At 40.0% G+C, this 27,041-nt stretch overlaps 1 protein-coding gene across 37 annotated transcripts in view; it reads right to left on the reverse strand.

Moving 5' to 3' along the window:
• MAP4K4 (mitogen-activated protein kinase kinase kinase kinase 4) overlaps nt 1-27,041 on the reverse strand; it is a 191,606-nt gene that overhangs the window by 10,624 nt on the left and 153,941 nt on the right. For 2 of the 37 annotated variants that reach the window (XM_033175641.1, XM_033175645.1), the window contains exons 14-28: nt 24,410-24,496; nt 23,628-23,849; nt 22,487-22,648; nt 19,401-19,634; nt 18,413-18,519; nt 16,881-17,032; nt 16,150-16,247; nt 15,439-15,447; nt 13,615-13,790; nt 12,996-13,116; nt 11,722-11,913; nt 9,671-9,788; nt 9,182-9,352; nt 6,309-6,452; nt 411-545 (exon numbers count right to left, since the gene is read on the reverse strand). In XM_033175641.1, coding sequence (XP_033031532.1) covers nt 411-545; nt 6,309-6,452; nt 9,182-9,352; nt 9,671-9,788; nt 11,722-11,913; nt 12,996-13,116; nt 13,615-13,790; nt 15,439-15,447; nt 16,150-16,247; nt 16,881-17,032; nt 18,413-18,519; nt 19,401-19,634; nt 22,487-22,648; nt 23,628-23,849; nt 24,410-24,496 — 2,128 coding nt within the window. The remainder of the gene's footprint in view (nt 1-410; nt 546-6,308; nt 6,453-9,181; nt 9,353-9,670; nt 9,789-11,721; nt 11,914-12,995; nt 13,117-13,614; nt 13,791-15,438; nt 15,448-16,149; nt 16,248-16,880; nt 17,033-18,412; nt 18,520-19,400; nt 19,635-22,486; nt 22,649-23,627; nt 23,850-24,409; nt 24,497-27,041) is intronic. The other 35 variants (XM_033175650.1, XM_033175652.1, XM_033175657.1 and 32 more) reach the window with 30 other exon arrangements.

The following is a 27,041-nucleotide window of genomic DNA, read 5'->3' on the forward strand; positions in this document are numbered from 1 at the left end:
GCCTGGCATGTAAAAAAGGACTCAAGTCAGCTGGCTTCCACTGGCAAGATTTCCTTAAAGAGGGTACCGTGAACCACATCTTACAGAGGACAAGAATGTGGACTGTCAAAGAGGAGGAGTGGAAAGACTCTCACAAGATGAACAGCGTAGGGGAGACTGAGGGCGGAGTGAGTTGCAGGGGCGGACTCTGTTATGCATATAGGTGCACACAGGGAATAAGACAATGTCTAGATGAGACTTCAAGATTAGAATGTGCCTTGGAAACAGAACACCAGAAACGATCCACGTATTTCAGAAACAAGTCTATTACTACAAACTTCAAAAAAACCCGTGAAAATTTAAAGTTGAAAATTCAAACTGAACTCTAATTAAACTCTGGAAAAACAAAATATGATGCTTCTAGAACTTACCAACTTTATAATGTACACATCCTTCCAAATCCCCTACGGTTGTCCATCCCTGCTTCTTCTCAACTTCTGGATCATTGTGAAGTATTTTATTTCTTAACCAGGACAAATAGTAGACACGTAACTTATCCTTTTTGCCTAGCAAAACAAATATAAATATTTTACATGCATATTCAGAAGTAGGTCTCATCATTAATAACAATAGTAACCAAAAGAAACTTCTACAAAGAGTAAATATCATTTCCTCCAAGAAAACCCCTTTGTATCAAAGTTTTACTAGAAACTCAATTCAAGTTGCTCAGATGGACTTTTGAAATCCCTACAGAATTATCACTACTGGGTACAGGCCTGGGCTAGAGGGAAAGTTTTTAAAAAATAATAAATTCACACTTATGTAGATGGGTAGTATCAATAAACTACAAAGTAATACAAATATCTGCATAATACAATCAATAAAGCTTATAAGATGCTTTCACATGTACTATGCCATCTGATTCTCAAAACCCTCTAGAGTAGCTACTATCTCCCATTTGACAGATGAGCACAAGGGTTAAATCAATCACTTAATGCCAGCACTTAAACCTAGTGAAAGGCGAGTCACAAGTTGGAGATGTGTACCACAGAAACAGCTGACAAGGGAGCCATATCCAGAATATGTAAAGAACTCTTACAAATCAAATAGAACAGGAGATAACCCAAGAGAAAAACTGGACTTGCCACTGTAACCGGAACTTCGCAAAAGAAGTGATCTCAGAGACCACAAAAAGATGCTCGTTCTCAGCAGTAATAACGTGTGTTAAAACAATAATGAGATGATTTCATACACCTAGTGGAATGTCTAGAATTTAAGACTGACAATATCAAAGGTAGGCAAGGTGTGGAACAACTAGAAACTTCAGAAACTAGTGTTGTAAACTGTTAGAACTGCTTTTGTAAGTTTGGCATTATCTATTAAAATAGGACATGTGCATATCTTACATATGATCTGGTAATCTCTCTCCTAATGTAAGTGTATGTGTATGCCCCCAAGTACACCAACAGGAATGTTCATAGCAGCATGGCTCCTAATGGCCCCAAACAGGAAACATTAATGTCTGAATGGATAGTAAAATGAGTAGATACATTGTGGTGTAGTCATCTAAAGGAACAAAGAGAAACTACAGCTACAAGCAACAACAACAAAAACGATGGTGGGCAAAGCCAGCCACACACTCACATCAACAAGCTAAGAAGAAAAATCATATGATCATATCAACAGATGCAGAAAAACATTTGACAAAACCCAACACCTACTCATAAAAACTTTCAGGAAAATAGGAATAGAGGGGGAACTGCCTCAATTTGATAAGAAACATCTACCATAAAACCTTACTGCTAATGCCATACACAATGGTAAGAAACTAGATGCTTTCCTTACAAGATAGAGAACAAGGTAAAGATTTTCCTTCTCATAACTCCTAGTAAATGTTATATTGGGTGTCCTAGCTAATGCAATTAGAAAAAAAAGGGAAATAAAAGGTACAAGGACTGGGAAGGAAGAAATAAAACTGTCTTTCTTCACAGAAGACATGATTGTCTCACAGAATATCCTGAAGAACCAGTAAAAAAAAAAATCCAAAACCAACCAACCAACCAAAAACCCTGCTGGAACTAACAAGCAATTATAGCAAGAATTATAGCAAGGTTGCAGGATACAAGCCTAATAAAATAAAAAGGTAGGTCACTTTCCTGTATTTCCTGTTTACCAGCAACAAATCATTAGAATTTGAAATTAAGACTACAACACCATTTATACTAGTACTTAAAAAAAAAATGGGTACAATAAATCTAATAAAATTAGTCCTTCGCTAGTTTTCTTTAAGGAAAACTGCAAATTCTGATGAAATCAAAGAAGAACTAAATAAATGGAGAGAGATTTCCATCTTAATGGATAGAAGATTCAATACTGTCAAGACATCAGTTCTTCCCAACTTGATCCACAGAGTCAATGCAATTCTAATCAAAATCCCAAGTTATTATGTATATATCAATAAGCTGACTCTAGAGGCAAAAGACCCAACACAGTCAACACAACATTTAAAAAGAACAAAGTTGAAAGACTGACAGTACCTGACTTCAAGATTTACTATAAATCTACAGTAATCAACACAGTGTGGTTATTAGCACCAAGAGACAAATGCATAACTGGAAAAAAAAAATAGATCCCAGAAATAGAACTATACGCCAGGTGCGGTGGCTCATGCCTGTAATCCCAGTACTTTGTGGGGCAGAGGTGGGCGGATCATGAGGTCAGGAGTTCGAGACCAGCCTGACCAACATGGTGAAACCCCATCTCTACTAAAAATACAAAAATTAGCCAGGCGTGGTGGCACATGCCTGTCATCCCAGCTACTCGGGAGGCTGAGGCAGAAGAATCGCTTGAACCTGGGAGGCGGAGGTTGTGGTGAACCGAGATCTTGCCAATGCACTCCAGCCTGGATGACAGATCAAGACTCCGTCTCAGGAAAAAAAAAAAAAAAAGAAAGAAACAGACAGAACTATACAAATATAGTAGTAATCTTTGACAAAGGAGTATAAGCAATTCCATGGAGAAAGGCTGGTCTTTTTAATGAATGCTGCTGCAACAACTAGATACCCACATGCAGAAGAAAACACCACTGCACAAACTTTGAAACTTTCGCAAAAATCACTTCAAAATGGATCGTGGACCTACATGTGAAACACAAAGCTATAAAGCAGATTCTAGAAGGTAACAGAAGAAAATCCAAGGGACTCTGAATTTGGCAATGACTTTTTAGACACAATACCACAAGCACAATTCAAGAAAGAAAAAGCTAGTAAGTTGGACTTCACTAAAATTAAAAACTTCACTTCTGTAAAAGACATCATTTCAGAGCATGAACAAGCAAGCCACAAACGGGCAGAAAGTATCTGCAAAACACATACCTGACAAGAGACTTAAATCCAAAATAAAACTCAACAATAAGAGAGCAACAATCCAATTACAAAATGGATTAAAGATAGAAGAAATACCTCACCAGAAGATATACATAGGAGATGTACCATACGTCACTAGGAAATTGCAAATTAAAGTGAGATACGCCTACTAATTCCTACACCTCTTCAGAATGGCTAAACTGCAAAATACTGAAAAAACGTTTAGAAAAAGTCTCCAAAAAAAAAAAAAAAGAAACAGCCGTCACTAGAACACATACTGTTTTATCATTATATAAAATTAGTTCAATAAAGGCAAAATCAACCTAACATGTTCAAAGTCTGAACAGTGCTTGCCTCTGGGGGCAGTCCCTGGGTGGCTTCACAGGGCAGTTTTGGGGTGCTGGCAATGTTCCATGTCTTCAGCAGGGTGGGGCTATCTGGATGGATTCTGCGTGTGACAGCTCATTGAGCGGTATGCTTATCTGTACTTTCTGTGTATGTCATACTTCAGTATAATCCTTTTAACTTTTGGGGAATTGTTTGCAGGAAAATATTCAATATATGCTAAGAGAAGAAAAAGACCACATAGTTTTACATATAATGTTTTGTTTCCATCTTGTGAGATATATTTACAGAAAAGAGGAGAGGGAAATACAAAATGTTAGTAAGAGTTAGCTCTGAGATTGGGGTGACATTTTGTTTTAGTCTTCCTAAGTGTTTTCTATTTTTGAAGCTTCCTACAATTGACATGTACTACATTTATGATTGTGAAAACCATTAAAAGCTAATAAGAAAGGAAAAAAAACCAGAAAAGTAGAACCAAAAAATGATTACTGGTATCAGCTGGTCATAATTGTTAACTTTTTTTTTTTGAGACAGGATCTCACTCTGTCACCCAGGCTGGAGTGCAGTGGTGCTATCACAGCTCACTGCAGCCTCAACATCCCAGGCAAAAGCAATCCTCCTGCTCTGGCCTCTCAAATTGCTGGGATTACAGGCATACAACGCCGCCCCATGAAGTGTCTAGTTTCACTGGATCACTAAATGCAGATTTGTTTTCTCCAACTTAAGTAACTACCAGCCATCAGCACTCTAGTTTTAAATGGCTGTTTCCTCACTTAAGTATAAATAGTGAAATATTTGCATTTCAAGAAACTCCTTAACAACCAAAAGCATATATGAGAAATAAAATAACTATAAGCAAATATGTTACATAACAAGCTTGTACTAACAAGCAGATAATTAAATCAAAATTATTGGTGGTATCATAAGTGATTATAATATCGTAAGTGACTGTAAGTGGTGGTATACAAGACCCATTTAAAGTCTTGTAATTTTGCATACCATTTGACCAAGCAATAACACTAATTATTAGGAAATTACGATCTATGCAACATGGTATGTGCCTAAAGGTTAAGTAAGCTACCAGGATATCTGTGAAAAATGTTCACATGATGGAAAAAAAAAGGGAATATACCCAAAGGGCAACAAGAGAAGATAAGTAAATACATTTTAATATATCTATGCAAGGAAACATCCTGTGGTCATATAAAATGGAGGCCATGGAAGGATGTTCAATGGCATGGAGAAAGCAGACTACATGTTTGGGACAATCAGGCCTGGATGGGATACACCCGAACTTGAGGACAGAGGTTGCCGTGGACAGGCAGATGGGGGAGGAACAGGGATGCTGACCGTATGTACAACATGTACAATACTGCAACAACTGTTCAAACCAGCGAGTTATAGTTAGTACGTGGGTGCCATTATTCCTATTATCCCCTGTATGTTTGCAATATTGTATAACCATTTTTATGCAGATTTTTTCCCTTAAGTGTATAGTGAGTGTGATGTATGCTTAAAAGACTGGAAGTTAAAAACTTACAAAAGTTAAAAGATATGATCTCTGGATGATTCTACTTTTTATTTCTCCAGTGGTTTTCCTGTAGTAGTTTATATTATACAAGTCATACTAAGAAAAATGCTCTTCTTAAAAATTGGCCTGGCGCGATGGCTTGCGCCTGTAATCCCAGCATTTTGGGAGGCCAAGGCGGGTGGATCACGAGGTCAGGAGATCGAGACCATCCTGGCTAACATGGTGAAACCCAGTGTCTACTAAAAATACAAAAAACTAGCCAGGCGTGGTGGCAGCGCCTGTAGTCCCAGCTACTCAGGATGCTGAGGCAGGAGAATGGCATGAACCCAGAAGGTGGAGCTTACTGAGTGGAGATCGTGCCAATGCTCCACAGCCTGGGCGACAGAGCGAGACTGTGTCTCAAAATAAATAAATAAAAATAAAAATAAAAAAGAGACATAACTGTGTTAATTCACATAATAAAAACCATAATACAATACTTTTACAATAATGGCAAAGAATACTTCCTTTTGCATGTACCAAAATTAGCCAGGTGTGGTGGTGCTCGCCTATAGTCCCAGCTACTCAGGAGGGTGAGGCAGGAGAAATGCTCGAACCCAGTGAGCCGAGATCACGCCACTGCACTCCAGCCGGGCAACAGAGCGAGACTCTGTCTCAAAAAAAAAAAAAAACAAAAAAAAAGTCTGGTGGAAAGGAGTGGCCAGAGACCTACATATTGGATAAGGCAAATGAAATCTAACAAGCAACTGGGCAGAGAGGGCAGTGAGAGATGCCAGTGAGAAAGCACACATTCGTATGCTTCTCAAGACTGCTTTTGGAGGAGCCACAGATCAAATGTGCGTGTGTGTGTTGCATCTGAATACATCTTCAGCTCACATTATTGTCAAGCCTTGATGTGGCTGTATCTTATTTAACCAGTACATTAGAGAATGAGCTAACTGAAGTTTAGTGTGTAAAGCTACAATACTGTTAAGATTGTTTAGTGTGTAAAGCTACAATATTGTAAAACAATCTTGTAAAGCTACAAGATTGTTAACAATAGTGTTAAGATGGTGTCACATATTCTGCTTTACAAAACAAATACTCACCAGATATTGTCACCAAGACATTCAAGCCCTCAAGTACGTCCATTTGTTGAAATCGTCTTCGATTAATCAGAGGATAGACCTTCCCTTGGCCACTTCTGTCCAGCAGCATCAGGCCACTCTCTGTACCCACTAGCAAATTCACTCCTGTTTCAGGGACACAGAAAGGCCTCAATTTTATGCTATGCTTGGCAAATCCCCAGGTTGTATAGAAAGGATAACATCATCTATTTGGAAAAAAGTGCAGCTTCCTTAATTCACCCAGAAGAAGAAATCTTTAAAATAGTGGTTAAATAGTTAAAGTAAATAATCCTGTAACACATCACCATGTAGCAATGATGCTGACATATTTAAAATGACATATTTAAACATAAGAAAGGATAAGGGAAAGAAAAAGAAACCCTTATCCCATCAATTTCCTTAATAATCCATTAGTTTCTAATTCTTCCTCAGTTCCTCGAGAATGTTATATGCTGATTATTTCCTGTCTTTACAGATTCTATGTCTAATTAGCCACATCACACATTTGAACAAATCTTCACCTGATACCATGATCTCTTTGTGCTTCCTTATCTTTCATTGGCAAATCTCTGGAATGGGCCACATACAGCCCTCAAATCCTTAACAGCTTATGATTTGGCTTCCATCACTCACGTTTAAGCTTTTCTTAAAGATTACTTTCCACCATCATCAAGAAACAACTGCACTCAGTTCTCCTGTCCCTCCATTTCTTAGGACTATCAAAATATTGTTATCTCCCCATGTGACTCACCCTATTTCTCTAACCTTGTACTGTCACAGTCTCCACACTCTTCTGCTGTGATGTGACATCTCCTTCCTTGTTTCCACACCTGCCCTCTGCTTCTTCAGTGGAGACATTTCCACTGCTGTCCATCTGGTGACACACACACACCTGTGTGTGAGCGTGCCTCAAAACTAGTGACTCCTAATTCCACTCTGCTACTTTGCCTCCTGCTTTCCACCCACTGCAGATCTCTACTGAAACTAGCCTCATGACTTTTGCCATTTCTATCAACAGCTCCCAAGCTGCTCTGCAAAACTAGCTAAAACTGGCCACTAGAGCCAGAGAACACCTCATCTCTGTGCCTACTTTCCCTTTCCTCTGCTCTCACAATTGTTCAGGCTTTGGCAACCTTGTACGTGATGGATAGAGACCTTAATTAAGGTTGTTAAAGGAGCTTCTCTCCACTTTCTCATGATGTACAGCCAATCAATCCTAATCTTGCTAAAATACTCAAGTTATGACTACCTTCAAAAACTGCACATTCCATGTAGAAATTGTCCCAAAGGCCTTGGGCTGGCATCTAAGACTGATTACCGCTTGACCAAAGCACTTCTCCCTCTTGATCATTCATGTATTTCTCCAAATGCTCTTGTTCCTTGATCTAGAACCTTCACTGTCAGAATCACCTTTGTAACATGTAGCACAGACGACCTTACATTCCTAGGGAATTGGATACATATATGTACGTGCTGATTTCCTCAGTCATAAACTCATCAAGACAAGGAATAAAGTATTTGTGTAGAGGGAGTGAGGGGGAAGAATATCATGGCACATACACGTATGCCCACACCCTATTTCCAGATAATTTGGAATAAATAATTGTGACAGCACTGAGAGAACAACCCTCCTAGAGCTGTCTCTCAGCTCGTGCCTGGTCCTTATAGAGTTGACCGAGTTGGGATTATCCCAACATGTGGAGGAGAGTATCTACCCAAGCAATGCTTGTGGGGATACTGATTTAATGCTTAGAGATTAAAAAAAAAAAAAAAATGCTGTACAACTTAAAGAAAAATATTTAAATATGTAATATGCGATTCATTTTCATACAATTTTATTTTTGAGGTTGGCCATTCTGCCCTGACTATATCCGTGTCAAGGTGGAACTTATTTGAATATTATGCTTAGTGTTTTCCCTGCATATATCTAGGCAAGTTGATCTAAAACAGCTTAGAAATTATTGGCAGAAAAGACAGATATTTATTGATAGAACTGGCACCATTTCAAAGGTTCTATTTTACACAATATTTTGTTACTTTCCTGGTCAATCTTCAGTATCAAGTAGATTTTTTTAAACTCCTATGTCAAGAATCTGATAATAACTACACAAAATATGAGCCTTGTGAAGAAATACTATTTGCATTTCTAAAAAAAACATATACACATCAACCTCAAGATTTTACATTGAGAAGGAATGAGGGAGTAACAAGATAAGCTGAAGACACTTTTCAAAACACAAAAGCTGAAGGTATTGTGGCACTTACACTCTATCATCTACTTCTCCATGATATATTTCCAAGTTGTATAATTGTACAGCTGTATAATTTTATAAAGTACTGAATGCTCATAGTCAAAAGAATACAGTCACTGTAAAGTCCTTGGAAATTACAAGCACGAAAAATGAAAAATACTGGGTTGCCTGTTGCAATAAGTTTTTATAAATATACTTCTCCAACATTTCCACTGCTAGATATGATTGAATTTTATAGTGAAAACTGTCAACCTCAGGGTTCAGGGGTACAATGTACACTACTGAGTATAATGTGCACTATTTGGGTTGATAGTTACACTAAAAACCCAGACTTCACCACTATACAATATATCCATGTAACAAAACTACTACTAAAAATGTATTCAATAAAAGTAAAACGGAGATTAATCATTCCAATATTTGACAGTTAAAATGAGTCAAGCATATACGTGTGCCACACCAGTCTGCATATGACAGGAGATGGGCATCACAGAAGTCTTCCATCCTGTCTATCCACAAACTATTCAAAGCAGTACTTCTCTAAAAGACCAGCCACTGCTCAGAATAAAAATGAAAGTGTTAGAGTAGTGGCTAGACACCTACCCCATAAGGCAGCACACAGAATTTCAGAGTTAAACCTCTTCTTGTATTTACGAATCTCTGGGGTATCACTCTGTGGCCTAGTGTTGGTAGGATTCACATTGACCACTGAGCCTTTCCGGGTAGGATCTTGCCTTATGGCTTCCGGTCTCATGCCATCACAGGAAAATCCCACTGAAACACAATACATTTGAAATTATTTTCTGTACAGACACACACCATGCCTGCCTCCCTCCCCCAGTACACTTCAAGTAAATATTCATGTGGTATAACCAACACTTGGTCAGAGAGAAGAAATCTGTAAGCAATATATATGGAAAAAGGAAATGGACTCTGCAAAGCATTGCAAATAAGGCAATCCAACCGGGATGGGAAGTTTCTGTACCTGAGGTCTGTGCCTGTGAACAACCAGCTACACCTAAGCCACCCAAAAGAGCAACTCAAAGATAAAGTCCCATTTGTCAGCTGCTTTCTTGTTGTTACTGTACTTACCCACAGAAGTCACTGTTGTGCCACTAGATGGAGAAATCTGTAGTAATCTGGGGTCTATAAAAGGTGTAAAGGAGGAGGAAGATTTGTGTTTCTGGAGTGTGCTACTAGCGGACTGAGTCTGCAATGTAAATTTCAATGTTATTAATACAACTGGCATTTTAAAAATGAACATTAAAAATATACATTTCAATTCACTTCTATGTTGCACTAACTATCTCCCAATACTTTGCTCTATTTCTCTTGCATCATTACCCCAAAAAATGCTCTGCAGGGAGCTTCCACATGGCATAGCAACCCTCAGGGCAGGCTGCTTTACCTGGAACCACTGCAGGAGCCATATCTCTACCAGAGACATTGCTCATCTACAAAGCGGTGCTGCAAGCTACCAATGAAATCTATGCTTCGTGTGCCTAGCTTTAAAACAAATTAAGTAAATACTTATAATGAAACTCCTAAAGGAGGTCTGAAATGTCTACCTCAATTCACCAATTTCTGAATTTATTCTCCTACCCAAAAGAGTCCAAATAATCTATGCTGGAATATTGGCAATTATTAATAATTCTAGTTATTTTAAATTGAGCCTCTTGCCAGAAAGCTACAGAAGCTTTGGCTACTGTTGTTTTAGGTGCATCACCATTAAACCCATACCAAATGGGGACTCATTAGTGAAAGTGTAAATGACAAAAGAAGGCACGTCCTTTTGATCTTTTAGGAGCACTAGTGTTTTGGTTAATAATGTAACTTAAGACAAAAAAACACAAAGAAAGTGAAACAAATTGTTAAGTGGAAATGTAATGACAATTAAAAACAAAACAAACAGAAAAATAAATTTGCCGGTTTAGTGAGTTAAGGGTTATAGTAAAATACTGCACATTAGAGCGAAATGGAGCAAAGTTTAAAATATAAATATAAGGAGGAATGTGAGTGTAGGTGGGAAATAGATCTCAGGAGAAAAAAGGAACATGTCTGATCAAGTGCTTTTGTCCTGTACCACTGAACCCTCCATGGACACCGAGAGTCACCATGTCCTAGAGCCCATGCCCTCTCCAAAGCTTCCCACCTGAACATCTGTCCCCTGGCAGCTTCCCTCCCTGTGCCATGACTCAGTGGCCAGTCCAGTCGATGCCAAGCCTGTCTAGGAAGCAGCTGACTTGCCCCTGCTCCTCAGAAGGAAGGATTTTTCTGATTCTTTCTAACCTCCCTCAACTGGTAGATAAAGGCACTGAAACCAAATCTTCTGTGGAATCAAATCACTTGTTTAATTCAATACGGGTGCTCAAGTGAGCTACGTCACTACTACCCTGTTCAAAGAGCAAAGAATCACCCAGACTGAGCTAACACCCAGAATGAGCACCACAACCAAGCCTTCAAAGGAGCACACAGATTTCCCACACAAAATTTTAAATTAAAAACAAGCTCAAACCTTTGCCCTTCTTGCTTAACATCCTAATTTTTTCTAGGTTTCCCAAAAATAATTTGGCTTCCAAACCACTGAGTGATTATAAATTTCAAAGGACGAAATCCTTAACAGGGTTGGTGAAAACAAGTAAGAGTAATCAACCAACAACCACCCCCAAAACAAGAAAAAAAAAAAAAAAACACCAGCTTGTTTGAAAGTTTGTCCAGATAAGTCCAAGTCTGCTGAACCGAATCTTCCTATATTTTATTTATTGGATAAAAAGAATGAAAAAGGCAGATTCCACAAATGACTATAAGAATTTCATGTCAAATACATAATATGGATCTGAGGACACAGCATTTTATTTAGACTTAAAAAAAAAAAAAACTAGATAAAGAAAGCCATGCAACTATACTTATCTAGAGAACAGTAAACAGCGAACTGGCAAGTTTTGGGGAGCTGATCTAGGGTTAAGGGGTTTATATGCAGATCTGAAACATGTTACTTGGGGTTGGGGAGAAGGGTAGGTGACAGAGAAAGCAGGGTGGGAAGGGAAGGGGTGAGGGTGTTGGAAAGGTCTCCTTTGCAAACTAACTCCTAGGCAGTGCTGGTCTAACCCCAGGAAAGCAGCCAGCTGTGGTGCGAGACATACCTCATTAGCAGTGAGCTTGTCCTGGGGTGTCTGTGGGGACATGGTGGGTGTCGGCTGGCTGGAGGATGGGGAGGAGGAGGTGGAGGAAGTGGAGGAGGAATGGCTTTGCTGTAAGAGATCTGGCAAGAGGTGAATGCGACCGGCAAAGCCATTGCTCTCATGATGGCTGGCACGCTTTTGGTCAACTGTACTCTGTAGAAAAAACAGGCACACTTGTCTCGCTCAAGCGCAGCTAAAATTGCCTATGGCCCTATTGATAACTGCTTTGTTTAAGGTGCTGTGTGACTTATAAATTCTGCTAAATTACCAAGGAAAAACCAAAGAAATTAGCCTGAACTGCTCACACTTCCTCATCAAATGCCTAACTTGAGCCAACAGAATTCAAAGTACCTCATCTGGTGGCTGCGCGACTCGAGCAGTGAGCGTTTAATCTGGTTTATCTGTTGCACTAGCTTCTGTTACCAAAACCAGTATCCTTTTTTTTTTCTTTTTAAATCTTTCTTTGTAAAGCTCCAGAAAGTACCTGTGGATTCTCTGAATCCTGGTCTTTTCCATGTTCTTCCTACTTTCCATCCGAATGCATTGCCATAGCATGAGACACAATTAGGGCAAAGTCCAAAATACTAACTAGGTGCCCTGTTCTATTTACATGAGAAGCGCATCACTTTAATTAAGTCTAAGCTAAGAAACGAACAGACAGTTAAAAAGCTTAGTGATCCAAACTGAGCATATCTGGATGGCACATATTTAATTATTCAACAAGTAAGAAAACTAACATTTTGGAACATAGAAGAGAAACCTCCCGAACTCTTCTGCTCTCCGAGTCTCTGGGCCTGTGATGAGGCTCGTCCTGCCTGCCTCACCCGCTCCCGCTGTGGCACTGCAGACACTCAGAGCCAAGCGTGCTCTGCAGAGCCAAGGTAGTTACTCTGCCAGACTCCAGACCTGCTTCCTCACTCTGCGAGCCTGTTTAAGGCCTCCCTGTGGCTTCTCTCCCACTCAGACATAGACTGTGAGACTCAGCGCGGTGCTTGAATGAGGGCTGCCGCAGACATGCAGAGGAGCAGCGATGTGGGGTGGAGACTACTCGCTACCTTCCGGGCATGCAGTACACACCTGCCTCCCTAGCCCCCGACACTTGACACTTGACCCTCTGGGACTTGTTAACATGGAAACAGATGATGATGGAGAAACAGCATGAGTGAGTGAATGAGCAAGTGGGTTAATGACCACAGGAGAAGCTCAGCCTCTGACGACAGAGAAGACACGGGTACCTGGCGGACGATTAGAGTGCCCTCCTTGGATGGGGTCATGGCCGGCTCACTTTCTACATCATCGTGGACAATCATGGTTTTCACAGATTCCGTTTCACCATTGCTCAAATTCAGAGATGACCTACGGAGGCAAAATCCAGAAGTGAAAGGCCTTAATCTCTGGAGTCAAGGAGATCCTGTTTAGGCTTTCTGCCTTCTCAAAATCAACACAGGAGAGGAGGCTACCGGTATAAAGCCTCCTCCAGAAAAGCAACTGCTTAGCTTTCTCCCTTTAACAAAGAACTTCCTTCCAGTGCCATTTGTTTCTGAGCAAAAACTTAGAATGAGTAATTACAGCTAATTCAAGTAGTTATATCAAACTGAAATTTCCCCTGGATCATATATCCTCCAATCAAAAGGAAAAAATAAAGGACACGCTGGGGTGCTGGGGGAAAGCACTGACACACGCACACACCAGCGAAGAGAAGGGGAAACACAAGGCGGCCTGCTGCTGAATCCATGAGAACCACAGAGTAAGTGCTCATGGGGTCACGCAATAGTCTAGGAACAACTGGGTCCCAGCGGAAAGCAGGCTCTGAGAGAATACTCTCATCCTCTCTAAAAGAGGCCAGGGACTGACGCTGCTCTGGTGTCCTCTGGTCCCGAGGTGGACTCGTCGGCCCCTTCCTGCTCCACATCGTCGTCCTCCTCATCCGTCGTCCCCGACTCCTCACTGGATGAGGAGTAGTCCGTCACTTTGTGAGGGGGCCGTACATCTTCCACCGCTCGAAGCTCTTTGGCCAGTGCGGTCAGATCCTAAAGCAAAGGTCAGAAAAGAGAGAGTGAAGTAAGGCAACGGGGGTGCAGGGACAGGAGAAGATGAGAAGTTCTTTAACCATAAACTGCCACAATGTCAGTTTTGTAAGACTTTTGTAGAGTAGTTACCCAGTTTCATAAGAAAGTGAGCTCCTACGGCTTTTAATAGAAAAAACCAAAGAAAGTCAAGAGAGAGAGAGAAAAAAACAGAAGACAGCAAAAAAGGTCAAAGATGTCATATACAGTTCAAATCCCATGACAATAAACACACACAATGATCTGCTCATGATAAGCTCACAGTCTTGTTGCTGTTTTTTAATATGAGGTAAAATTCTAGATCAACAAATGTATATACACAGACCCTGGGCTTTGTTGTAAGGACATCTCCCTACATGACGAAGTCTTCTTTAGACTTAGCAACGCTCTAGTTAAACAGGCCTGATATAAAAGGTTTTGAGGGACACATTTTTATTTTACTTCAACTTTTATTATTAAAAACTTCAACGCTCTAAGGTTTAATATTTAATAAATGTTTATAGTTACTATGTGTAGGATATTTATGAAATCTTAATAAACATTAATATTTTACTATAATCAACATTTTAAGTTTAATATTTTATTAATACAAGTTGTAGAAACATAACTTTCCTCCCACAACTCTTTAAATCAGGCCTATTTAACTAGAGGCTTGCTTTCTGGACTGCCCCCTTTAAAGAAGACTTTGTCATACAGGCATGTGTCTTTTCACCAAAGCTCAAGGATCTGTGTATATACATTTACTGATCTAGAATTTTACCTCACACTGAAAAACAAAAAAAACAAAAAACTTCAAACCTACATTACAATGAAAGAGGAGTGAAGTGAGCACCAGGATGCCATTTACATCTCACTTCACTGACTGTTCACGACCTGCCACTTTCATGGACAAGTCCGAGACACATGAAGAGACAGTGGCAACCCTGAGTGCGGGGGACAGGAGGCTGTGGGCGTCCCTATCGCCCTCCTTCAAGCCTTACCACATCTCCCTGTAACACCACCTATGAACGGGAATATCCGAAAGAAAAGAAACCAGTAGTGGAATTTGTTCAAAAGGCTTCGTTTCCCTTTACTCTTCCACACTGAGATATTCTTAAGATTCAATCAATCCACCAAATAATAATTTTCAAGAGTGATTACTATTTATACTCCACATTTTCATATAAAACTCCAAATTCATCTTTTTTGGGGAATTTTATTTAAAAGTAACCACTTTTTTAAAAGGCAGTCTATGTAACTCTTTTTGTCTTTTATTTCTAGCAGTTCCAACTTGGTTTTCTTTCTTTTTTTTTCCCCCACAGTTGAGAATATTTCTTTTCTTTGAGCTTGAGCCTCTGAAATTACAGTGATTGGACTCTGAGTCTTGCTATTATTATTTCGTGGTTATAGCTGCAGCTTTTTAAACAGCTAGTCAAAAAAGCTACATTTAATAACAATAAATACAGCAAATGTTATGTTAAGAAAGCTGGAGTAAAGTTTAAGGTTTTTATATTCCAGAACAGAACAAGAAGTCAAGTTGAGGAAGGAGCAGGACCGCAGCTTGAATACAAGCTGAGCTGACAGGCGGTCGGAGTGCTGCTCTGAGGCAGAACTTTTCAGAGATGGCGCTTACCACTTCGCCCTTCAGTACAGCGCAGTTTCGTGTAGTCCGAGAAGCCATCGTTGATGAGGAATGCACAGTACAAGGAAGCACGGGAGAAAGAAGGGGAGAGGAAGAAGTACAGAAATCAGTTCAAGCAGGAAATGAAAACTCTGACAGGCTTAAAATTCCGCCAAGTGTGCACAATTACGTGGTCAGGTAACATCAGAGGGATTAAAAGAGAAGGGTGAGGAGCAGTCACCCCAGGTACCAAAAAGCAGAAGGTAGGCAACCAGTGAGTTTAAGAAGGTGATTTTTAAAAACTTACTCTAAAAGCCAGTATTGTAAATGCCGAACCAGAATAAATAAAGGTTAATGCCAAGAAAGAGATAAAAAACCTTTTCTTTTGTATTTTTTTAAAAACATCAGTTTCCTTAGAAGGAAGTTTCACTAAATAAAAACTATACTTTGTTCTACATTATTTTGTAAGGCTGACTGTACACCAAGTGTATGGCTGGAACAACAGAACATAAAGTTTCACCCACTTGAGACTTTATGCAGGGAAAGCAGATGACACCAATGGAAGGGAACAAATATGTCTGGGGTTTAGGTCATTCCTTATAATTCCTCAAATCTGTGAGGGGCCCTCGCAGAAGAGACTGCAGGCCTCTCAACCACATATTTTTAATAGAAAGATCGCATTCAAGTCTGAAATAAGTAAAACTGATTTTGCACAATCCTTACAGCAGGCTTGAGGGGTCTGAAAACTTCTTTTTTATCTTCAGGTTTTTTCACTGCATTTTCCAGACGCTGAGATGGAGAGCCTTCAGACTTGGATGACGCTATTGGGTTCAAAAGGGACAAGATGGACGGACACATATCAACATATGGATGTGTATTACGAAGCTGCCCTGCCCACCCCGCCCATTCCTGTCTGCCCATTCATGGCAGGCTCTCCACATGCAGGTATGAACTACAGAGCAGAAAGAGCCCAAGGAGGGCTCCAGCAGCCTTCCTAACTCTTTTACTGAAACCCTCCATCATCACACTCACTTTGACACGTGTTCACAATGTATACCTTGTCACAGTATGTCAGTAATACAATAGAGGGAATATTCACTAATCTATTACAAGTACATTAAAATAACCAATACTGATGACAGTATAGGCTCTGCAGCCCAGACCGTAAGAAATGGGTTCAAATCCTAGCTCACATATTAGCCCATTACCTTGGAAAAGTTAGTTAATCCCACTAAATTGTAAAGCACTCACAGTGCTAGGTATATATAAAGCTCTCAAAATTTAGCTCCTTTATGATTAAAATCAGGATGACTATTATTGTCACTAGCAACCTACGCTAAAACATTGTTTTGTGATGTGTGGCTACACGCAAACCACAGATTAAGACGAACTTCCAATATATGGATCACAGCCCAAAACATTAGCAGGGAAAAGGCAAAGGAAAGGCAGCCTACATCTCACTCTGAAGCGTTCCCCGGAGCCACTCTGAGACCCAGGGTGAGACCCGGGCTGGGATCCTGAGTTGCTGGACCCTGAGGAGCTGCCACTGCCAGGTCTGGGCACCAGCTTCTCCACTCTCTCCCACAGAAGCCTGGGCTCAATACTGCTGTGAGAAAAGAGGAAGTGAGAATAGCTAATGCATCATCTCTAGATGCAGTACCATCGTGTGTCCATCCAATGTCTTTAAAATGTAGGGAGGAGAAAAACAGTCTATAAACAGCATTCAACATTAAATTCACCAAAAGATAAAATGACATTATTCATGGATTTTTATCTCATATATTTTTAGTTTGTATGCTAAATGATATCCTACCATTAGATCTAAAATCATCAGGTGTGAGATGTAATGCTACTGTTCAGTATAGAAGTAGCACCATTTCTGTCACAGCTACATGCCAGTTCTTAACATTAGGAAAACACTCCATATATTTGTATAATTATACACATAACTATATTCTGTTTCTAGGCTGCTGCTCTTACCTGCCTGTTGCTGTTCTCAAAAACTGACACTTACAAAGAACAGTCCTTTGTATGGGCTGTTGGAAATGGTACAGAAAGCATGGACTGGGATAGATTTCCTGCCATGGATGAACCCAAAGCACACATGTGCTAGGTAAGGATTAATGACACAGACTTGGTCACAGAAGAACACCACAGTCCCCCTGCCACTAGCAGTGCTGAGGATTCTGTGCAGCTTTTGGGCCATCATCCATCTGACACTTCAAGTCAGACCAAGGTTCCATGTGCAGAAGGCTAACTTTAGAGGTTCAGTGATGATCAAGATATAAAACATTCAATATAATCACCTTTTCTTCCCTATGATAGTGCTGGTCAATGAAGCTTTCTGTTATGATGAAAATGTTCTATATTTGAGCTGGACAATATCACAGCCACTAGCTACATGTGGCTATAGAGCTCATGAATATACCCAGTGCACTGCAGAATGAAGTTCCCACTGTATTTCATTTTAACTAAATTTAAACTTTAATTTAAATTTAAGGAAACTTCTGTAGCTAATTGTACTGGATAGAGCAGCTCTAGAACCTAAAAAGGATATTATTTGGTTAATTCACTTGCTTACTGCAGACCGTCAGTCAACCAGTGACTTCTTCAGTAACCTGTTTGTGATTTCTGTTTTATGCCACAGGCCTTACAACGTCCCTTAGATGAAAAGCTCCCTCTGATCACAGTTCTCTTAGAACCTCTCCCCCTTCCCTGGTGCTCCCTCCATTTACTCATACAGAGAAAAGTAGTTTCAATTTTAGAGTTACTATATTAATGCACATCCGGATTCAAACCCACTTTTTACTACACATCAACTTGATGCCATCCACACTGATGGATTTTATGGCAGCTTTTCCTTTTATAACTAACAATCTCCTTGCCCCAGAACTTCTGTGTTTAAGAGCATTTTTATGAAACAGACAATGTAAGGCTGTGGTAGACCGCACAGGAGGCCTGTTCTCAGCGCTCACTTGTCTTTTACCTGGTGGAGTTTCTCTGTCCTGCCTGGCTATTCTGCTGCCCACTGCCCTGCAGTGGAGAATCTCGACGGGACAGAACAGGGGAACGAGATGTTGTTCTCACAGGAACCTTTAAGTAGAAAATATAGCAATTAAATTATTGAAAACATGAGAAGGAAAAAAAAATATTTCCCAACCAAAATATATTTTTAAAGCAGTCCTAATATTTAAAAGCAGTCCTTCCTATCACCTCCACTCCCCATCCCCACTCCTTCCCTGGTCCTACACTGATACATACAATCAGAGAGAAAATTTAGTCACAGGCATCCAAGAAGCCAGTACAAACAGCCTTTCTATGCTCCTGTAACATTTAAATGATGTTTGGACTGAAGCTTGGTAGCAGGGACATACAAAGCATTTGCTGAGATAATGTGAGAATCAGGAAATAAGCTCAAAGAAACCAAACAATGGTCTATAAATGGCTTGGCAGGAAGCAAAGACTGGCAGGAAGCAAGAAAATATTCAGAGGAAGCAAATTCCAAATGAGGAAAAATAAATTGACATTGGCTCTTTTGTTTAATTTCACCATTATGTAAACACAAAAACAAAACAAAATCCCCTACATTTAAAAAGAAAATAAAATTTTTCTTATAAGACCTTTTCTAAAAATTTTGACATTAATATTGCAAAACTACATAGCTTCTGCATAAACATACAGAAAAACTGCTAAAATAGATTATGAATTTGTTTAAGAAGCCAATTCTTTGTAGACTTACTCTTACATCATTTTGCTGCCTTATTTAGCGTTAACAACAGTAAAACGCTAACTGGCCACTGGCTGAACAAAATTGTCTAACTATGGAACTTTATCCTCACCATTAAAAAGTCCCTTTGAAATTTCAATGCCCCTTTAAATTTGGTAAAGTTGCATACCCATAATTAAAATAAATAATCTTAAAAAAAATAACAAAAAAGAAAAAAGCAGCACACATCTGTCTTTCTGCTCCTTACCCTTGGAGGCACCTCGTCACTGTCTGATCTAGACCAAGCCTTTTGGGTAGGGTCAGGCGTCTCTGACTTAGAGTCAGAGCTCTGACTGAGCACCTCACTGCGGGAAGGTGGACATGGGTCCTGAGAACGAAGATGGTGGTGTGCAAATTTGGGAGGAGAAGGGTCACTGAAGGAATGGGATCGCGAGACAGGGGAAACATTGTTCTTGAGAGATGCCAGGTGGGACCACTGTACCTTACAAGAAAACAAAACACAAAACATTCAATGCGTTCTGCATAAAACTGGCTTTTCTGGTCAATACCAAATCCAAAGCAGGAACTGGCAGAGGCAGAATACACACCGGGGTGGTACAGTGTTAGGTCAGCCACGCAGTGAAACAGTTACACTTCAAAGTGAAGAAGTGGTCTAGGAACACAGTATGTAGAAAAGAACACATGTACATTTACAAGGAAAACTCTTTGTAATATCCAGACAAACATTACAGATAGCAGTTAATGTGAAGACTTTTTTTTCTTTTCTTTTCTTTTTTTTTACAAAGAGGCTTTCAGAGCCCAAAGCGGGTATGATGTGTTGCATGCACATCCATGTCAAAGCAGAGACTGAAAAGGCAGAGACAGGCAGAAAAATCGTAAGATAAAGGGCACTGCCAAATGTGCAAACCTACCTAGCCATCCTCACATTACCTGCAGTGTCAGATTTAACACCAGACTGAGTAACAAAATGGCACGTTCAATGAGCAAAGACAAACCCCTCACGTTTTGATAGACTGTATCTCAACAACAGCTAAGTTTTCAACTATACCAACAATTTTTCTTATTTTTCCCAAGTCTACAAACACCCATAACCTAGATATCTCCATATACTTTCATATTAGTGATGAAAATAAAGAACTGTGATTTCTTGAAAAACATTCAGTATCATGGATTCCCTGAATTGACTATTGTTGGAGTATTCCTTCCACTTGGGAAATTACAAAAATATGACAATTACTTGTCAACTGAGTTTATCTGGTTGCTTCTAAATTGGGAAAATGATCTCTGAAAAAATCCATAAAATATTTTCATTAAATTATGTTTTACTGTTCCAAAATAATTGTTCAATATGGCAACTGAAAAAATGATGGCTACATATCCATTACATCAATGTACTTGACAAAAACTGAAAATACTAAATCAATTTGTTCAACCTTTCCGAATACAAGATGTGAAATTAGTTCTGGTGTATGATTTCTACAATATACAGGTGAGAGATTTGTATAATACCAGATATTGGTATAATCCCAGACTTCTAAAATGTTTAAGATTTTCAGAGGTAAAGCATGTAATTCAAAGTATTACCTGAAATTATAATAAAAAATGAGCTTTAAAATAGAGTCCTACATGAGAAAAGTTTCCCCCAAAGAATGAACAGGAGAAGGAAATGGGAGACTCTTTCTAGGTACTACACAAATTCATAACAAATGCAAAAATTAGTATAGATAATTCAGAAACTCCTATTTTCTAAACTATTAGTGGCCAAATAAAGATTCTCCACTTACAGCAAGTTTAATTTGCAGTGTGAAAACTTTTATCCTCTGATCTTCAAGCAGTGTAAAGTTGTTAAAGAACACGAGTCCTCAGACCTATTCTAGTAGTCTCTCTTCTCTTCCCTTTTTAATTGTGTCCATTTACCCTCTCCTGCTTTCCTCTTTCCTTTCTATCCCCTCCTCTCTGGAGCTGCCCATCTGTTAGCTCTCCTGGGACTCAAAAAACTGCTGGTCTCATGGAAATACTCACTCACCCTCACATACCCCTGGCCTCAGTCCTAGCTATTCTTTCTTTTTTTTAAAGATGGAGTCTCACTCTGTCACCCAGGCTGGCATGCAGTGGCACTATCTCAGCTCAATGTAAGCTACAACCTCCACCTTCTGGGTTCAAGCTATTCTCCTGCCTCAGCCTCCTGAGTAGCTGGGATTACAGGTGCCCGCCACCTCGCCTGGCTGATTTTTGTATTTTTAGTAGAGACAGGGTTTCGCCATGTTGGCCAAGCTGGTCTCAAACTCCTGACCTCAGGTGATCCACCCGTGTTGGCCTCCCAAAGTGCTGGGATTTCAGGTGTGTGCCACTGTGCCCGGCTTTTTTTTTTTTTTTTTTTAACTTCTCCATCCTGCAGATCCCACAGTTTCCTGCCGCAAGAACATAAACTTGTCTCCCACACATGCAAACACCAGTGAAAAATAAACTCAAGCATAAGAACTTGTTCCTAACATTCTGGATTACAGAGTGGCAAGTGGGAAAATGTCTAAAAGTCAGTAATTTTCAGCAAGAGAGTAGAAATCGGCATTTTAAGGATCTCTAAGATCTTTAGCCGTAATCTTCATTGCCTGCTCTCCTCTATGGACAGCACTGTCGGTTCTGCTCCAGCCACACAGCATCAGCCCAACAGTTCCCCTCACCTGGCCAAGGCTAGAATGCTGCAGCAGACCCAAGCAGGGGCCACAGCCTTTTCCCTGGCCTATTTCAGAGAAATGCACACCTAATCCGCTAGATCTAAACTTTTTTGGATCTTGAACCTTGTGAGAATCTGATAAAAGGTCATTCCCCCCCACTCCCACAAAAAATACACATTTAAACAAATAAAGACATTTTGCATGGAATTTCAGGGGCATCATCTAAGGCCCATTCATAGGACTGGCCAAGAGCCAGGGATCACGTGGTAGAGCACTTACTTTTAAAATACTTCAGAGAAAATTTCTGGCTCTCCCTCTACGTATTTATAATCCCAGTTCTCTAAAAACTAAACTAAAAGATCTTTGTGTTAGAAAAAGGAGGCACTTAACAGCTGAGTTAGGGCAGGCAAAAAGTTAGAAGAAATCACTCACTCTAGATACTCTTAATGAGTACACAAAAATCTCAAAAAAAAAGAAAAAGGAAAAAAATATTTCCCTATCAACTGAGTGTATGCCTTCTTTTAGTCTAAAGTCACTCCTGCTCATCTCTCTTCTTTTTCAATGTGGTGACAAACTAAACTGTGATATTACAGTAGGCCTGTGGCTCAGCGAGCCGTTGCGTGAGTCTCCTCAACCACAGCAAACTGGCTGTTGCTACCTGTGGCTCCGCTGGTCTCTGCAGGGCGGGATGCACAGACTCGGAGTTGCCATTGGAAAAAGACTCTGATCGGGAAGGCACTGGTGGCTCCAATACTCTGCCTGTCTGCTTAGACTGGGCTTCAGGGGAGCTGTGGTTAGTTTTCCTAAATCTATCTTCCACCTGCATCAGAGAATGAGAAGACATAACTCAGTGTTAGTAGGGGAAAAGCAGAAATATCAAAGAAAGTCTAAAAGTGGAAGAAATCTAAAGATAAATGTTCTGTTTTCTTCTGCCACAAGAAAAGAGAGGGGCAGCTGGAAAACAGAAGGTAGATAAAGTAGTGCTAGGATTAGATTCAGGAAAAAGAAAGTATTTGTGAAGATAAAAATTAGCAAGGCAGTCTCTAAGCTCTCCTCCTTGCTCAGAATTCTAAGACTGTATATGATGATAAAGTAGAAAAATGTAATCTGTCACAAGCAACTAAACCAACAGACTAAAAAACTATCATCAGAAATCCAGAACGCATTTCACTCCATCAAAAATAAAAGCACTCCAGAACAAACAGAACACTTGTTTCCAGAATCTACTGCCTGTGAGGGCAGACACAATAGAAGGCTGCTGCCACCTGTGGGCCAGGATTCAATACCTCTGGAGGCACACCTGTCGTCCACCTCGCACCTCCAAGCAGTCCCTGCTGCAGCCTACTCAGCCTACTCTGAGGCTCTGGCTAGCCCTAACATACCAATCTAGCAGTGCATCCTAACACACCAATCTAGCAGTGCATCTTGACATCTGCAAAGTCAGAAAGTTAAGCCACAGGCACTCTTTAGCTTTATACTAGCTTGGGAGAATAGTTCATCAGACCACTCTTTCATCCACTTTTTTAAGAAGGACTGTGTCATGTAATCTTCTTTTTGTTTAGTTCAGTTTCAAGTTCTTCTGAGGCACTCTGGTCCTCTATGGAAAAAGCACTGACTGGATCTGAAACCTTGGGCAAGGCCCTCTACTCCTTTGAAACTCAATTTCCTAGTTAGAAAACGAAGAAACTAGACAATTAGCTAACCTCTATGGCCTGTTCTAGAATTCATATGACACAGTTCTGAAGAGTCATTGTACTGCTTTCCAGGGCAATGTCTAAGCGACAAAGGAAAGAGGATACCTCTCGCGCTCGGTCAGCAGGCTCGTAGTGGACTTTGGGCTCAGGAGCATGGAAGCTTGGCTTGCTCCTTTCCTGCTGCGGTGGTGGCGGCTGCTGCGAGTGCTGCGGGTGCGGCCTCCTATGGTCATGCTGTAGAGATAGGAGATATGCTTGTTCTTGTTGCAACTGCCTCTGGAGCCTCTCTGCCTGCCGGTGCTCCTCCATCTCCCGCCATCGGCACTCCTTGGAGAGGGAGAGGATAACACTAAATCTATGGGACACTGGAGAGCTCGCCTCTTCTCTGGATTTGTTTGGCTTTTTAAAAAAGTGACCATACATTTTCCCTCGGTGTTTTATAAGAAAGCAAAATAGTTGGGATTTTAAATAGCACATTACCTGTGGAAAAATCTCACCGCTGTTGCTAACCATAATTATCATTGGACAGAGTAAGAGATAATTCAATTAAATGTGAGTATTAGTGGTATAGATACTAGGTAAAAATTCTGTGGCATGTACTTTCAACCTACTGCCCTCAGCATTCTAGTGTGTTCACTGAGTGCCAAGTTCTGTTTAAAACCTTGTTGATCTACCAAGCAAGAACAATTAACTTATTAAAGAGAAATAAATAAATAAAGACCACATTGCAATGTGCTACCAATAGGACCATAAAATGGGCACCTCTATTTCAGCCTGGCTGCCCACAGCAAAACCAAAATGGTCTGGTGACCACCACAGCTTGCTCGACTTAGGGGAAGGATGATGGAGCCCTGATGCTACAGAATGAAACAGAGGCGGGGCTTTACCAGTAACATGGCCTGCTCCTGGAGCAGCTGCTGCTGAAGGACTTCCAAGTGCCGCTGCTCCTCTTCTAGCTGTCGCCTGATATACTCCTGTCACACAGAAATCACCCAGCAATCAATTTATCCCAAAGAAAAGCATCAGAACCACCTGAATGGAGCACCAAGAACCATTTGCTCCAATCATCTTTAGTGACAATTCACTTAGTGGTAAATACCTAAAGAAAATCTATTGCTAAAGATTTCTCCAAGAACTTCAAATTGGCCAGTAAGACCTAAGGAGCCTAACAAATGATGATATGTATTCCCATGATATACATGAAGGGATCTAGAAGTATTTCTGTTAGAACACAGCTATTGCATACAAATGCAGAATTTTAAAAGAGTATGCCATTACTCTTTTAAGGTTGGTAAACTCTTAAGGTTGGTAAACTCCAGAGAAATCAAGAGTTTAATTTAAAAGGATCAGAGGGTTCTGATTAGTAAACGTGTGCTTATTAGTCATTATTTATAAAAGCACAGATCACCAGTTTTTGAAACCTAAAACCAAAACCTGCTTAATATTAAAATACAACAAACATGATTCATGCTTTCACTGACAATTCCAAAGCCACCTGGAATGACTTTATTTCAGACTTGGGCAACTCTCCTCAAATGGACAGACCCAGGCTCCATGATAAGCTTGTGTGTGTGTGACAAAGACAGAGACAGACAAGGACAAGGGGAGAGAAAGAGAGGAGGAGGTGCAGATGGGGTGGTTTTTCTTTTCAATGAGAAGAGAATGATTAGTCTTCATAACAATGAACACAGGTGAACACATCCCAAATATGTTACGGAGAGGCGTAAAACCCTACTTCGAAGCTGCATGCACATTATAAAGGACAGGGATACCAGGAGGCCTCAGTCCCTGTTCCATTGAGAACTGGCTCTATGATCTCTAGCACGCTCTAAAGCTCCCCTTTTCTCAGTCTCTTCATTTGAGAAATGAGCATCCAAAATCTCCTCTCCCAACCCTCAGGAATTTTTTTAAGGTTCAGAAATTAGATCAATATGAAATAACCTTGAAAAACATAACACATTTTACAAGCAAAAGAGGCTTCCTTTTTTTCTAGAAGAGGAATAGACTAAGAAGGACTCTGAGGAGATATTTTATCCTGAAATTCAGATTCCCTTTTCAGAGTGTCTACTGCTGACCATCCCCTGTGTCATGGTGCACACCTTGAAACAAAAATAGCCATCAATATAGGCTGAACAGAAGTTTTAGTTAACCAATATCTCTGGGAGAATATTGAAATTACAGCATATAAAAATCCTAAGAAATCCTTACTTTACAAAGAAAACTGAGCCAAAAAAGCCAACTGAGGGGGTGTGGGCAGTGGGCGGGGAGGGGGGAGGTGGACTTACTCAGAAGGCCACTGACTAACTTATCTGGTTCTGACCTGGGATCGACATCTCTTGTGTCTACGCCTGACCCTCCATGGTATATGCTACAGCAGTACCTCCCCTAGCAAGGCTTGTGTGGCCTTAACCCACCTGTGACTGAGCAAAGGAACCTGACTTCCAACTCATTTTTTTCTTTGAACAAAACAATTAAATCGTCACTTGAAAGATCAAGTCAGTACACTCATTTGTTTTCTGCCCTCAAACCACAGGGACAACTGGAAAAATCATGTCCTCTCCAAACCACAAAGGTCCTAACACATAGTCAATGAACATACGCAACACAACATACATCTACACAAACATACACACTTATGCTGAAAGAAATGTGTCCAACAGCACTGTTAACATGGGAATTACTATTTCACAATAGAATGAGGAAAAGAGAATAAAATCGATTTTAGAATTTTTTTTTTAAAGTGGTGCCAAATACTTGCTATTCACAAAGTTTAATGACTGCCACTAGAGCATTAAAGATGAATTGCTGCCATCACACCCTCCTCTCACAATCGAACTGTAATCATTATTTCTAGGTGATTTAATTCTTAAAAGCTTGAGTGTTTTCCTCTTTGCAGCCCCCAGGTATAAACAAAAGTGGAGTGTTAAAGCACATGCACAACACAGTTAAATGGTTGACGATGTCAATTAGGTAACACAAAAAGCGTCACTGAAATTCCTGGGAAAACACTGAGGAGCACGCAGACCCAAGGCTCAGAAAGCCCAAGACACATGCTTAGCATAAAGGACGGCAGCTGAACAGTCACATTTGAAAGTCAACACCATGGTTTGTAAGTTTAAAATACAGATACCAAGTGTTATTTAAATTGGTCCTCATGTATCATTTTTTCTTTATTCCAAGCTCATAATAAAGAGATCAATTCAAAGACAAGAAAGGCAAAGAGGCTAAGGGCAATTTTTGTTTGCACAGGTGGTTCAGGAAACAAACAAAAATTCTAAATAAAATCATACCTGGCATTAATAAAATGCTGCAAATATTATTAAAACCTGATCTTTTTTGGTTGAACTCATCAATGTTAGTTTTTTTAATGCACCGTGTATATACGGAATTACATGCTGATATATATTACAATATTCACTTAGCCACTGGATATTCAAATATTTCTCATAAGAAATTTCTTACTGTTGGTTTTTAATTTTATTCTTTTAAAAAAAGTTAATTATCACTCATCGATTTGGG

The sequence above is a fragment of the Trachypithecus francoisi genome, unplaced genomic scaffold (genome assembly GCF_009764315.1).
Source record: "Trachypithecus francoisi isolate TF-2019V2 unplaced genomic scaffold, Tfra_2.0 Lachesis_group17, whole genome shotgun sequence".
In the NCBI taxonomy this organism is placed as follows: Eukaryota; Metazoa; Chordata; class Mammalia; order Primates; family Cercopithecidae; genus Trachypithecus; species Trachypithecus francoisi.